Source organism: Leptodactylus fuscus, chromosome 10, assembly GCF_031893055.1.
Source record: "Leptodactylus fuscus isolate aLepFus1 chromosome 10, aLepFus1.hap2, whole genome shotgun sequence".
NCBI classification, from domain to species: domain Eukaryota; kingdom Metazoa; phylum Chordata; class Amphibia; order Anura; family Leptodactylidae; genus Leptodactylus; species Leptodactylus fuscus.
In genome coordinates this window covers 86144718-86161144 of record NC_134274.1, presented here as the reverse complement: position 1 = coordinate 86161144, position 16427 = coordinate 86144718, and the positions used below count along the sequence as shown (strand labels likewise).

The following is a 16427-nucleotide window of genomic DNA, read 5'->3' as shown; positions in this document are numbered from 1 at the left end:
GTACAGGACTGACACAATACACCAGTACAGGACTGACACAATACACCACTACAGGACTGACACAATACACTAGTACAGAACTGACACAATACACTAGTACAGGACTGACACAATACACCAGTACAGGACTGACACAATACACCAGTACAGGACTGACACAATACAGCAGTACAGGACTGACACAATACACCAGTACAGGGCTGACACAATACACCAGTACAGGACTGACACAATACACTAGTACAGGACTGACACAATACACCAGTACAGGACTGACACAATACACTAGTACAGGACTGACACAATACACTAGTACAGGACTGACACAATACACCAGTACAGGACTGACACAATACACCAGTACAGGACTGACACAATACACCAGTACAGGACTGACACAATACACCACTACAGGACTGACACAATACACTAGTACAGAACTGACACAATACACTAGTACAGGACTGACACAATACACCAGTACAGGACTGACACAATACACCAGTACAGGACTGACACAATACACCAGTACAGGACTGACACAATACACTAGTATAGGACTGACACAATACTCCAGTACAGGACTGACACAATACACCAGTACAGGACTGACACAATACACCAGTACAGGACTGACACAATACACACAGTACAGGACTGACACAATACAGCAGTACAGGACTGACACAATACACCAGTACAGGGCTGACACAATACACCAGTACAGGACTGACACAATACACTAGTACAGGACTGACACAATACACCAGTACAGGACTGACACAATACACTAGTATAGGACTGACACAATACTCCAGTACAGGACTGACACAATACACTAGTACAGGACTGACACAATACACCAGTACAGGACTGACACAATACACCAGTACAGGACTGACACAATACACCAGTACAGAACTGACACAATACACTAGTACAGGACTGACACAATACTCCAGTACAGGACTGACACAATACACTAGTACAGGACTGACACAATACACCAGTACAGGACTGACACAATACACCAGTACAGGACTGACACAATACACCAGTACAGGACTGACACAATACACCAGTACAGGACTGACACAATACACCAGTACAGGACTGACACTATACACCAGTACAGGACTGACACTATACACAGTACAGGACTGACACAATACACCAGTACAGAACTGACACAATACACCAGTACAGGACTGACACAATACACCAGTACAGGACTGACACAATACACCAGTACTGGACTGACACATTACACCAGTACAGGACTGACACAATACACTAGTATAGAACTGACACAATACACCAGTACAGGACTGACACAATACACCAGTACAGGACTGACACAATACACCAGTACAGGACTGACACAATACACCAGTACAGGACTGACACAATTCACTAGTACAGGACTGACACAATACACTAGTATAGGACGGACACAATACACCAGTACAGGACTGACACAATACACCAGTACAGGACTGACACAATACACAAGTACAGGACTGACACAATACACTAGTACAGGACTGACACAATACACCAGTACAGGACTGACACAATACACCAGTACAGGACTGACACAATACACCAGTACAGGACTGACACAATACACCAGTACAGGACTGACACAATACACCAGTACAGGACTGACACAATACACCAGTACAGAACTGACACAATACACCAGTACAGGACTGACACAATACACCAGTACAGGACTGACACAATACACCAGTACAGGAACTGACACAATACACCAGTACAGGACTGACACAATACACTAGTACAGGACTGACACAATACACCTAGTATAGGACTGACACAATACACCAGTACAGGACTGACACAATACACCAGTACAGGACTGACACAATACACCAGTACAGGACTGACACAATACACCAGTACAGGACTGACACAATACACCAGTACAGGACTGACACAATACACCAGTACAGGACTGACACAATACACTAGTACAGGACTGACACAATACACTAGTACAGGACTGACACAATACACCAGTACAGGACTGACACAATACACCTAGTACAGGACTGACACAATACACTAGTACAGGACTGACACAATACACCAGTACAGGACTGACACAATACACCTAGTACAGGACTGACACAATACACCAGTACAGGACTGACACAATACACCAGTACAGGACTGACACAATACACAGTACAGGACTGACACAATACACCAGTACAGGACTGACACAATACACCAGTACAGGACTGACACAATACACCAGTACAGGACTGACACAATACTCCAGTACAGGACTGACACAATACACCAGTACAGGACTGACACAATACACCAGTACAGGACTGACACAATACACCAGTACAGGACTGACACAATACACCAGTACAGGACTGACACAATACACCAGTACAGGACTGACACAATACACCAGTACAGGACTGACACAATACACCAGTACAGGACTGACACAATACATCCAGTACAGGACTGACACAATACACTAGTACAGGACTGACACAATACACTAGTACAGGACTGACACAATACACAGTACAGGACTGACACAATACACCAGTACAGGACTGACACAATACATTAGTACAGGACTGACACAATACACTAGTACAGGACTGACACAATACACTAGTACAGGACTGACACAATACACCAGTACAGGACTGACACAATACACCAGTACAGGACTGACACAATACACCAGTACAGGACTGACACAATACACCAGTACAGGACTGACACAATACACCACTACAGGACTGACACAATACACCAGTACAGGACTGACACAATACACCAGTACAGGACTGACACAATACACTAGTATAGGACTGACACAATACTCCAGTACAGGACTGACACAATACACTAGTACAGGACTGACACAATACACCAGTACAGGACTGACACAATTCACTAGTACAGGACTGACACAATACACCAGTACAGGACTGACACAATACACCAGTACAGGACTGACACAATACACTAGTACAGGACTGACACAATACACTAGTATAGGACTGACACAATACACCAGTACAGGACTGACACAATACACCAGTACAGGACTGACACAATACACTAGTACAGGACTGACACAATACACTAGTACAGGACTGACACAATACACCAGTACAGGACTGACACAATACACTAGTACAGGACTGACACAATACACCAGTACAGGACTGACACAATACACTAGTACAGGACTGACACAATACACCAGTACAGGACTGACACAATACACCAGTACAGGACTGACACAATACACCAGTACAGGACTGACACAATACACTAGTACAGGACTGACACAATACACCAGTACTGGACTGACACAATACACCAGTACTGGACTGACACAATACACCAGTACAGGACTGACACAATACACTAGTACAGGACTGACACAATACACCAGTACAGGACTGACACAATACACCAGTACAGAACTGACACAATACACCAGTACAGGACTGACACAATACACCAGTACAGGACTGACACAATACATTAGTACAGGACTGACACAATACACTAGTATAGGACTGACACAATACTCCAGTACAGGACTGACACAATACACCAGTACAGGACTGACACAATTCACCAGTACAGGACTGACACAATACACCAGTACAGGACTGACACAATACACCAGTACAGGACTGACACAATACACTAGTACAGGACTGACACAATACACTAGTACAGGACTGACACAATACACTAGTACAGGACTGACACAATACACCAGTACAGGACTGACACAATACACCAGTACAGGACTGACACAATACACCAGTACAGGACTGACACAATACACCACTACAGGACTGACACAATACACTAGTACAGAACTGACACAATACACTAGTACAGGACTGACACAATACACCAGTACAGGACTGACACAATACACCAGTACAGGACTGACACAATACACCACTACAGGACTGACACAATACACTAGTACAGAACTGACACAATACACTAGTACAGGACTGACACAATACACCAGTACAGGACTGACACAATACACCAGTACAGGACTGACACAATACACCAGTACAGGACTGACACAATACACTAGTATAGGACTGACACAATACTCCAGTACAGGACTGACACAATACACTAGTACAGGACTGACACAATACACCAGTACAGGACTGACACAATTCACCAGTACAGGACTGACACAATACACCAGTACAGGACTGACACAATACACCAGTACAGGACTGACACAATACACTAGTACAGGACTGACACAATACACTAGTATAGGACTGACATAATACACTAGTACAGGACTGACACAATACACCAGTACAGGACTGACACAATACACCAGTACAGGACTGACATAATACACTAGTACAGGACTGACACAATACACCAGTACAGGACTGACACAATACACCAGTACAGGACTGACACAATACACCAGTACAGGACTGACACAATACACCAGTACAGGACTGACACAATACACTAGTATAGGACTGACACAATACTCCAGTACAGGACTGACACAATACACTAGTACAGGACTGACACAATACACCAGTACAGGACTGACACAATTCACCAGTACAGGACTGACACAATACACCAGTACAGGACTGACACAATACACCAGTACAGGACTGACACAATACACTAGTACAGGACTGACACAATACACTAGTATAGGACTGACATAATACACTAGTACAGGACTGACACAATACACCAGTACAGGACTGACACAATACACCAGTACAGGACTGACATAATACACTAGTACAGGACTGACACAATACACCAGTACAGGACTGACACAATACACTAGTAGGACTGACACAATACACCAGTACAGACTGACACAATACACCAGTACAGTACTGACACAATACACTAGTACAGGACTGACACAATACACCAGTACAGGACTGACACAATACACTAGTACAGGACTGACACAATACACCAGTACAGGACTGACACAATACACAGTACAGGACTGACACAATACACCAGTACAGGACTGACACAATACACCAGTACAGGACTGACACAAAACTTTAGTACAGGACTGACACAATACACTAGTACAGGACTGACACAATACACCAGTACAGAACTGACACAATACACCAGTACAGGACTGACACAATACACTAGTACAGGACTGACACAATACACCAGTACAGGACTGACACAATACCCCAGTACAGAACTGACACAATACACCAGTACAGGACTGACACAATACACCAGTACAGGACTGACTGACACAATACACTAGTACAGGACTGACACAATACACTAGTACAGGACTGACACAATACACTAGTATAGGACTGACACAATACACCAGTACAGGACTGACACAATACACCAGTACAGGACTGACACAATACACTAGTACAGGACTGACACAATACACCAGTACAGGACTGACACAATACACCAGTACAGGACTGACACAATACACTAGTACAGGACTGACACAATACACTAGTACAGGACTGACACAATACACCAGTATAGGACTGACACAATACACTAGTACAGGACTGACACAATACACCAGTACAGGACTGACACAATACACCAGTACAGGACTGACACAATACACCAGTACAGGACTGACACAATACACCAGTACAGGACTGACACAATACACCAGTACTGGACTGACACAATACACCAGTACTGGACTGACACAATACACTAGTACAGGACTGACACAATACACCAGTACAGGACTGACACAATACACCAGTACTGGACTGACACAATACACCAGTACTGGACTGACACAATACACCAGTACAGGACTGACACAATACACCAGTACAGGACTGACACAATACACCAGTACAGGACTGACACAATACACCAGTACAGGACTGACACAATACACTAGTACAGGACTGACACAATACACTAGTACAGGACTGACACTATACACCAGTACAGGACTGACACAATACTCCAGTACAGGACTGACACAATACACCAGTACAGGACTGACACAATACACCAGTACAGGACTGACACAATACACCAGTACAGGACTGACACAATACACCAGTACAGGACTGACACAATACACCAGTACAGGACTGACACAATACACCAGTACAGGACTGACACAATACACCAGTACAGGACTGACACAATACACTAGTACAGGACTGACACAATACACTAGTACAGGACTGACACAATACACCAGTACAGGACTGACACAATACACTAGTACAGGACTGACACAATACACTAGTATAGGACTGACACAATACACTAGTACAGGACTGACACAATACACTAGTACAGGACTGACACAATACACTAGTACAGGACTGACACAATACACCAGTACAGGACTGACACAATACACTAGTACAGGACTGACACAATACACCAGTACAGGACTGACACAATACACCAGTACAGAACTGACACAATACACCAGTACAGGACTGACACAATACACTAGTATAGGACTGACACAATACACTAGTACAGGACTGACACAATACACTAGTATAGGACTGACACAATACACCAGTACAGGACTGACACAATACACTAGTATAGGACTGACACAATACACTAGTACAGGACTGACACAATACACCAGTACAGGACTGACACAATACACCAGTACAGGACTGACACAATACACCAGTACAGGACTGACACAATACACCAGTACAGGACTGACACAATACACCAGTACAGGACTGACACAATACACCAGTACAGGACTGACACAATACACCAGTACAGGACTGACACAATACACTAGTACAGGACTGACACAATACACTAGTACAGGACTGACACAATACACTAGTACAGGACTGACACAATACACTAGTACAGGACTGACACAATACACCAGTACAGGACTGACACAATACACCAGTACAGGACTGACACAATACACCAGTACTGGACTGACACAATACACCAGTACTGGACTGACACAATACACTAGTACAGGACTGACACAATACACCAGTACAGGACTGACACAATACACCAGTACTGGACTGACACAATACACCAGTACTGGACTGACACAATACACCAGTACAGGACTGACACAATACACCAGTACAGGACTGACACAATACACCAGTACAGGACTGACACAATACACCAGTACAGGACTGACACAATACACTAGTACAGGACTGACACAATACACTAGTATAGGACTGACACAATACTCCAGTACAGGACTGACACAATACACTAGTACAGGACTGACACAATACACCAGTACAGGACTGACACAATTCACCAGTACAGGACTGACACAATACACCAGTACAGGACTGACACAATACAGCAGTACAGGACTGACACAATACACTAGTACAGGACTGACACAATACACTAGTATAGGACTGACACAATACACCAGTACAGGACTGACACAATACACCAGTACAGGACTGACACAATACACCAGTACAGGACTGACACAATACACCAGTACAGGACTGACACAATACACCAGTACAGGACTGACACAATACACCAGTACAGGACTGACACAATACACCAGTACAGGACTGACACAATACACCAGTACAGGACTGACACAATACACTAGTACAGGACTGACACAATACACTAGTACAGGACTGACACAATACACCAGTACAGGACTGACACAATACACTAGTACAGGACTGACACAATACACTAGTATAGGACTGACACAATACACTAGTACAGGACTGACACAATACACTAGTACAGGACTGACACAATACACTAGTACAGGACTGACACAATACACCAGTACAGGACTGACACAATACACTAGTACAGGACTGACACAATACACCAGTACAGGACTGACACAATACACCAGTACAGAACTGACACAATACACCAGTACAGGACTGACACAATACACTAGTATAGGACTGACACAATACACTAGTACAGGACTGACACAATACACTAGTATAGGACTGACACAATACACCAGTACAGGACTGACACAATACACTAGTATAGGACTGACACAATACACTAGTACAGGACTGACACAATACACTAGTATAGGACTGACACAATACACCAGTACAGGACTGACACAATACACTAGTATAGGACTGACACAATACACTAGTACAGGACTGACACAATACACCAGTACAGGACTGACACAATACACCAGTACAGGACTGACACAATACACCAGTACAGGACTGACACAATACACCAGTACAGGACTGACACAATACACCAGTACAGGACTGACACAATACACCAGTACAGGACTGACACAATACACCAGTACAGGACTGACACAATACACTAGTACAGGACTGACACAATACACTAGTACAGGACTGACACAATACACTAGTACAGGACTGACACAATACACTAGTACAGGACTGACACAATACACTAGTACAGGACTGACACAATACACTAGTACAGGACTGACACAATACACCAGTACAGGACTGACACAATACACCAGTACAGGACTGACACAATACACCAGTACAGGACTGACACAATACACCAGTACAGGACTGACACAATACACCAGTACAGGACTGACACAATACACTAGTACAGGACTGACACAATACACCAGTAAAGGACTGACACAATACACCAGTACAGGACTGACACAATACACTAGTACAGAACTGACACAATACACCAGTACAGGACTGACACAATACACCAGTACAGGACTGACACAATACACCAGTACAGGACTGACACAATACACCAGTACAGGACTGACACAATACACTAGTACAGGACTGACACAATACACTAGTATAGGACTGACACAATACACCAGTACAGGACTGACACAATACACCAGTACAGGACTGACACAATACACCAGTACAGGACTGACACAATACACTAGTACAGGACTGACACAATACACCAGTACAGGACTGACACAATACACTAGTACAGGACTGACACAATACACTAGTACAGGACTGACACAATACACCAGTACAGGACTGACACAATACACCAGTACAGGACTGACACAATACACTAGTACAGGACTGACACAATACTCCAGTACAGGACTGACACAATACACTAGTACAGGACTGACACAATACACTAGTACAGGACTGACACAATACACTAGTACAGGACTGACACAATACTCCAGTACAGGACTGACACAATACACTAGTACAGGACTGACACAATACACCAGTACAGGACTGACACAATACACCAGTACAGGACTGACACAATACACCAGTACAGGACTGACACAATACACCAGTACAGGACTGACACAATACACTAGTACAGGACTGACACAATACACTAGTACAGGACTGACACAATACACCAGTACAGGACTGACACAATACACCAGTACAGGACTGACACAATACACTAGTACAGGACTGACACAATACACTAGTACAGGACTGACACAATACACTAGTACAGGACTGACACAATACACTAGTACATGGCGCCGTTGTCTTGTGTAGCATATGTATAAGTGGAGTCTTTCCATAAAACTGCTGATTTTTTTCTTCCATTGCTAAATATCACTTAAATCTGCGACAGGCGTCATCTGTAACGTCACAAGCCCCGGACTTGGTGTTATTGATGAAAGACATCGCCGTTGTCCAGATAGTTATTGCGATATCTCCTCATATTATACCATGAAATCATCCGCTAATATTTATTTCCCATTTTTGAGAATTTTTTTTTTACATTGGATTTATAGTTTCCTCTTTCTTTAAAAGTCTGTTTTGGCAGCAATTTGTATCGCCAACCTGAAAGGAATGTTCTGGCAAGTCAAAGACGTACCGAGACTATGGAGGGAGAACAAGTGGGACTCGGTGAGTGGAAATGGATGTTTGGATGGATAGATAGGAGATATATACAGATAGATAGATAGATAGATAGATAGATAGATAGATAGATAGATAGGAGATAGATAGATAGATAGATAGATAGATAGATAGATAGATAGATAGATAGATAGGAGATAGATAGATAGGAGATAGATAGATAGATAGATAGATAGATAGGAGATAGATAGATAGATAGATAGATAGATAGATAGATAGATAGATAGATAGGAGATAGATAGATAGATAGATAGATAGATAGATAGGAGATAGATAGATAGATAGATAGATAGATAGATAGATAGATAGGAGATAGATAGATAGATAGATAGATAGGAGATAGATAGATAGATAGATAGATAGATAGATAGATAGATAGATAGATAGATAGATAGGAGATAGATGTATACAGATAGATAGACAGATCCTTTCTCAGTGCGGTATTACGTATGATACATTATTTCGGTATTTCTTGCAGCTTATCTGGGTATTTACCTGCATTGCCGCCATTATCCTTGGCCTGGATTTGGGGTTATTGGCCGGTCTGGTGTTCGGGCTTCTGACCGTTGTTCTGCGCGTCCAGTTGTAAGTCCATTGATTTAATATGAATGAAGTTTAGGAGGGTGGGAAGGGGTTACACCATCGGGCTGTGGGGGTGCTCCTTGTCCCCAAACACGTGCACCTATCAGCACCATATCACACCCCACACACAGATACACAACCTTCTATATACTGTAGGTCACTTCTGTATATTTGGAGAATCACAACTTTGATTTTTTTGTATGCAAATGAGGCAGTTGGTGCACTGGGGGCGGGGCTTCAGCTCTTGTCACTCCGCCCCATCGCCTGACCAGAAACTCGAAATATAATTCATGGCAAAATATATTGTAGACATGGCCAATGTATTTCATCTCCTCCATTATTTCCAGCCCTTCCTGCTGCGCTCTTGGGAACGTTCAAAGCACCGATCTCTACAAAAACGTGAAACTTTACAAGGACGTAAGTGTCGCATCTCACGTCGCAACGTCACGGAATAGAAACCAGATACAGAAACCTAACAAATTGTATCTTACAGCTCGTGGAGCCGGATGGAGTGAAAATCGTCCGATTCTCTAGCGGAATATTCTACGGGAATATAGAAGGACTGAAGAACGGCATCAAACGAATTGTGAGTAAAGTGACTGATGTTCCCTTTCCCTGCAGCGCCTCAACAGGTGAAATAAAGTATTACATGCAGCTCCTTCAGGAGGGACTCGCACTTATTAAAGGGGTTATCTAGGGACTTGGATTTCACTTACCTGGTCTGGGTCTTTGTTGGACATGTTGGTTCTGGTTCTGACTCCTAACCCGGCCCCTGTCCTCGGTGTTGTTTCGCCTCCTATTTTCTCCTGTTTGTACAGGTAATGCGATGTGAGCTGGGTGATCATAGTAAAGCGAAGAAAGGAGTCGTGGGAGGAGGCAGAGCAACCTGGGGGGGAGTGGCGGGTGGAGGTGGAGCAACCTGGGGGGAGTGACAGGAGGAGGTGGAGCAACCTGGGGGAGTGACAGGAGGAGGTGGAGCAACCGGGGGGAGTGACAGGAGGAGGTGGAGCAACTGGGGGGAGTGACAGGAGGAGGTGGAGCAACCTGGGGGGAGTGACTGGAGGTAGAGCAACCTAGGGGAGTGGCAGAAGGAGGTGGAGCAACCCAGGAGAGTGACAGGAGGTGAAGCAACCCAGGAGAGTGACAGGAGGTGAAGCAACCCAGGAGAGTGACAGGAGGTGAAGCAACCCAGGAGAGTGACAGGAGGTGAAGCAACCCAGGGGAGTGATAGGAGGAGGTGGAGCAACCCAGGGGGAGTGACAGGAGGAGGTGGAGCAACTGGGGGGAGTGACAGGAGGAGGTGGAGCAACTGGGGGGAGTGACAGGAGGCAGAGCAACTGGAGGGAGTGGCAGAAGGAGGTAGAGCAACCCAGGAGAGTGACAGGAGGTGAAGCAACCCAGGGGAGTGACAGGAGGTGAAGCAACCCAGGGGAGTGACAGGAGGAGGTGGAGCAACCCAGGGGGAGTGACAGGAGGAGGTGGAGCAACTGGGGGGAGTGACAGGAGGCAGAGCAACTGGAGGGAGTGGCAGAAGGAGGTAGAGCAACCCAGGAGAGTGACAGGAGGCAGAGCAACCAGGGGGGGAGTGGTGGAAGGAGACGGAGCAACCCGAGGGAGTGGTGGGAGGAGGTGGAGCAACCTGGGGGCCAGGGCTAGTTATAATCACATGGTCCATAGTCAGAAGACGCCCAGAACTCCCAGGTCCAATGTCAACGAACAAAGCAAAATTGAAGTCACTGGATAACCCCTTCAACTTAAAATTGCTTAAAAGGGCGATTGAAAATGGGTTTTCCAAATTAGTCAACCCCATTAACCCCATAAAGACTAGAACATTTTGGGCCTTCAGGATATTTTTCAATTCCAAGGGCAATAAAGCTGTGTGAAATACTAAGGTACTGTGTGAAGGATTTGGGGGGACGATTAGAATTCTGACATTTTTGGCATGTTTTCTTCTTCACAATAGATCGGAGTGTAAATAACTTGTATTCTTTGTTTTAAAATTTCTCTAATTTTTTTTTTTAATTTTTTGTTCCCATGTAAAACCAAGCTTTATTTAAAAAAAACATGCGATTTCTGAGTTTTTTTGTCTAAGTAGTTGTATGGTGGCTAAGGGATTGAAAAACAACAATAATGCCAGAGATTTTTTGGTGTTTTTTTATACCATGCTGGGTATCGGGCGCCGATAAGTTGAAACCGGGACATACCTCCCACTGACCGGGACGGTTGGGAGGTATGCTTTAGGCGACCCCTGTGTTTTGGTCGTTCGACCCCCCGCCGGGGTCGCAACCCACAGGTTGAGAACCACTGCTCTACAAGATCTGGTGGTCTTTGTCAGGCCCCCTGCCATGGGGGGGCCCACAATGTGCGGATGGTCTGACAGCAGTAGGCCTCTCCTTTGTTGCCACTGTTACTATTGACCATATCATCTATGGGGATAGCCAAGCAGGTCATATGTGGACACATCAGCAGGAAGGGATTTAGGGTGAGCGAGAGATAGTCCAGGAACAGGTGTCACTAGGAGAACAAGCAAATGCACCAGTCCCCGCGCTAATGGGAATTGGTTCAGGATCACCGGCATAGACGTTCTCTTCACCACTTAATCTTTCTTTCCTCGAAGGTTGGATTCGATTCTGTCAAAGTTTTTACAAAAAGAACAAAAGCCCTGAGAAAAATCCAAAAACTTATAAAGAAAGGAGAGCTGAAGACCACGAAGGTGAGTGTATGGTTCAGCGTTTCACACCCTACGTCTGTTTGGAAGCCAGAAAATTTGTTGGGTTGGAAAACATTTGGGAAGATCTCTAAATATTACGGCAAGTTGGAAACGTTGATGACGATTCTTATAGGGCTTTTCTGGAGTGACTCGTATCCTAAATCATTCACAAGACTTCTCGAAAGTTAGGCAATGACTTATAAGGGGACGCCCTTCCAATAAGTGGCGCTAGAAGAACAGGTCAGTCAATATAAACTTATTTGCATATTCGTCTTTTCCAGAACGGTATAATCAGCCCGGCGGGGATAGACAACCTGGGATATGAGTCAGTGGATGAACCCGAGGACCCCGAAGCCCCTGACAATGACGTTCAAACAAGAGAGGTGGAGATTCAAGTAGACTGGAGCTCGGAGCTTCCCGTTAAAGTTTCCGTCCCACAAGTTTCCATCCACAGCATTGTCTTTGACTTTAGTCAGATCACATTCCTGGATGTGGTGGCCGTGAAAGTCCTGAAACTGGTAATCCCAGATATCACCCCTATGATGTGATGACGATCGGACGTACGTAACGTGATGGTCTCAATCTACGTATTTTCTTCCACAGATATGTAAAGAATTTAGGAGGATCGATGTGGAACCTTATATTGCGGCCTGTGATGGTAAATATACACGTGTCTTAAAGGGGTCCTCCACTCTGGACAGTGACAATCAAATGTCAAGTCCTTCAGATAGAGAGGAGATCTTTGTAGCCTTTCATCCTTCTGGCAAATATGTAATAGATCTGGTGGTCACATGACCCATTGGTGAGTAGCCACGGACCTCGCTGGTACCTATGGAAATCCAGTGCAAGAATAATGGGCAATTTTTCCCCCGGAATACTGAAGATTTTGTTCTTGAAATTGAATATGATGGCCCCATAGTCACCTGGAAGTGATGACTTCTTTTCTTCTTCAGATAACATGCTCAAGAAGCTGGACATGTGCAATTTCTTTGATGAAACCATCAAGCTGGACATGTTCTTCCTCACGGTTCATGATGCGGTCTTGCACATAGAACGCACACAGGAATTCAAGAATGGACACGATCCTATTTTAGAAAAGGTAGGAAAGATTTGGACTGGAGAAACCCTTTGAGATCTGTAACTTCTACTTGGGCGCAGACGTAGTATAGATTTTACCACGAAGCCGCTGCCTATCTCCATGGGACTTACCCACTAACCGTTATTGTGTTTCCATCCTAAGATTTCACTCATGAAGGAGACAAAGCTTCCACTCGATCATCTGATTATAGATCCAGCATACCGGGACCTACATGAACCAGACGAGGTGAGAAGACATCTTAGGTTTCCTTTCCGATACTGTTGGAATCTTCCACTATGTGCATTAAATGTCTGGTTACGAAATAACTCCAACCAAACATGTCGGAACGCCGGAGATCAGTTTCTCTTGCCGCTGGGGAGGAGTTTCTCCTGCTCTTCTTTGTAGACAATTTCCCTTCTATTGGCCCAAAATGTCTATTAGAAGGTGCTACAACCAATCTAACAGGTTGTGGAGAGTAAGGGAGACGATGTCTATTGTGGCCAAGGCCACAAATTTGAGTATGTGCCAAATTTTGTTCTGCTTGGAATAGATGTCATCAGGTACTTGGCCACGTACAATCCTCACTTGAGGGGAACGATCTAAGTCACGGAGTCATTGGCTCATGTATATCAAAATCAAAGGTCCCAATGTTACAATTTTTGTCACCTTCGGATCGTGTATATGGACTAATGCACTATCTTTATTTGACAGGCAATGAGAGCGCTGGCGTTCTGAAGAAGTCGAAGAACATTATTGTCAATACTTCATCACTTACCTTTAGTCTACAGTTCTTCATCTCTATTCTATCTTTGCCACCATCGGAACTACAAAAGTTGGCGCACCAAAGCCACACCGATCCGGAAGGTCCCGTATAAATCACCATCCAAAAACACTCGAGACCTATCGAGACTCGCGTCATTCTGAGGACTCTGGATGTATCATGAATCTTCTAGAATGGTTCTTCAGGCCTCCTAATGCTGTTTCCTAAAGCTAGTCGTGCACAATAGGTTGCTAATGGCCGAATTTCTCCCAATTTACATCCCAATCCTCCCACCTTCATGCTTAGCTCAGTTAAGTTCTGTCAGTGGGATCGTCACCCCAAAAACAAAAGGATTGGACATGCTGAAATCCAATAGTCCAATTCTTCTTTCCACCAATGTTGGACCCTCCTAGATGGTAGGACAATCTGATCGAAATCAATGGGTTCAGCCAAAGTGAATCTAATGTGTATGACTAGTTTTAGTAACCAACTGGACAGGACCTGGTGCTGGTGCAACACATCTCAGGTACTGCAATTATAACCAACTAGAGGACATGTTGCTTTAAGACGTCGACCTTCCAAGCTGCTCATGAACTCTTCTGGTTCGGCTGATGGACTGGAAGGAGTTCTGGACTCTTTTGGCCTCTGTTATATGATCATTCGCGGCCCACATCAGATTGGATAACATTTTAGATACCACCCAGATATGTCAAAAACATTTCCTAGTCCAACTCCCTTTAAGAAGATGCGGAGATGGACAATGAACACGGGCCCATAGAGACGATATAGACCGGCCGCCTCTGTCCTGGCACTAACACACAGGACGGTACAGTCTATACGAGGGCTCCGGTTATTTGACGTCCTTGATACGGATTGTTAGATGTTACGACCATAGGGGCATCCATACTTTATGATACTTGTGCACTTTGCTCTGTGATATGAGATTTATATACATAGACCTGCGAGATCGGAGACGTCTCACAAACTGATGATATTGACCACCGCGACTATTGTTATTTATTTCTTATCCTTTTATGGGGTTTTCGGACCTATATAATATCGATCATCTTTCCTTTGGCTATGTTGTCAATATCAGATTGGTGGGATCGACACCATGACCCTACTGATCAGCTGCTTGAGCTTTTGCGTGTACACGGCGACCTCTTCACTCAATGTATACGGTGTAGTGGATATAATGAATCCTGAAGCTCAGCCCTGTTTACTTACAGTAGATGGGACTGAGCTGATGGATGATGTCAGTGGCCCGTGGCGGCTTTGTGCGGCTGATCTGTAGGGGTCCCACTGATGAGCTGTTATTACCTGTCCTAAGGATGAACCGTCGATATGGAACTCCTGCAAAATCCCTGTTCA

The 16427-nt window shown here is 44.5% G+C and overlaps 1 protein-coding gene across 1 annotated transcript; it reads left to right on the top strand.

Moving 5' to 3' along the window:
• Positions 1-9678: 9678 nt before the first annotated feature.
• On the top strand, positions 9679-15031 carry LOC142219237 (pendrin-like). The gene is made up of 11 exons (XM_075288184.1): positions 9679-9705; positions 9819-9914; positions 10405-10511; positions 10856-10925; positions 11002-11094; positions 13126-13221; positions 13500-13736; positions 13822-13876; positions 14172-14317; positions 14459-14542; positions 15008-15031. Exons 1-11 carry the CDS (start codon positions 9679-9681, stop codon positions 15029-15031), a joined length of 1035 nt encoding a protein of 344 aa, XP_075144285.1.
• The last annotated feature ends 1396 nt before the right edge of the window (positions 15032-16427 follow it).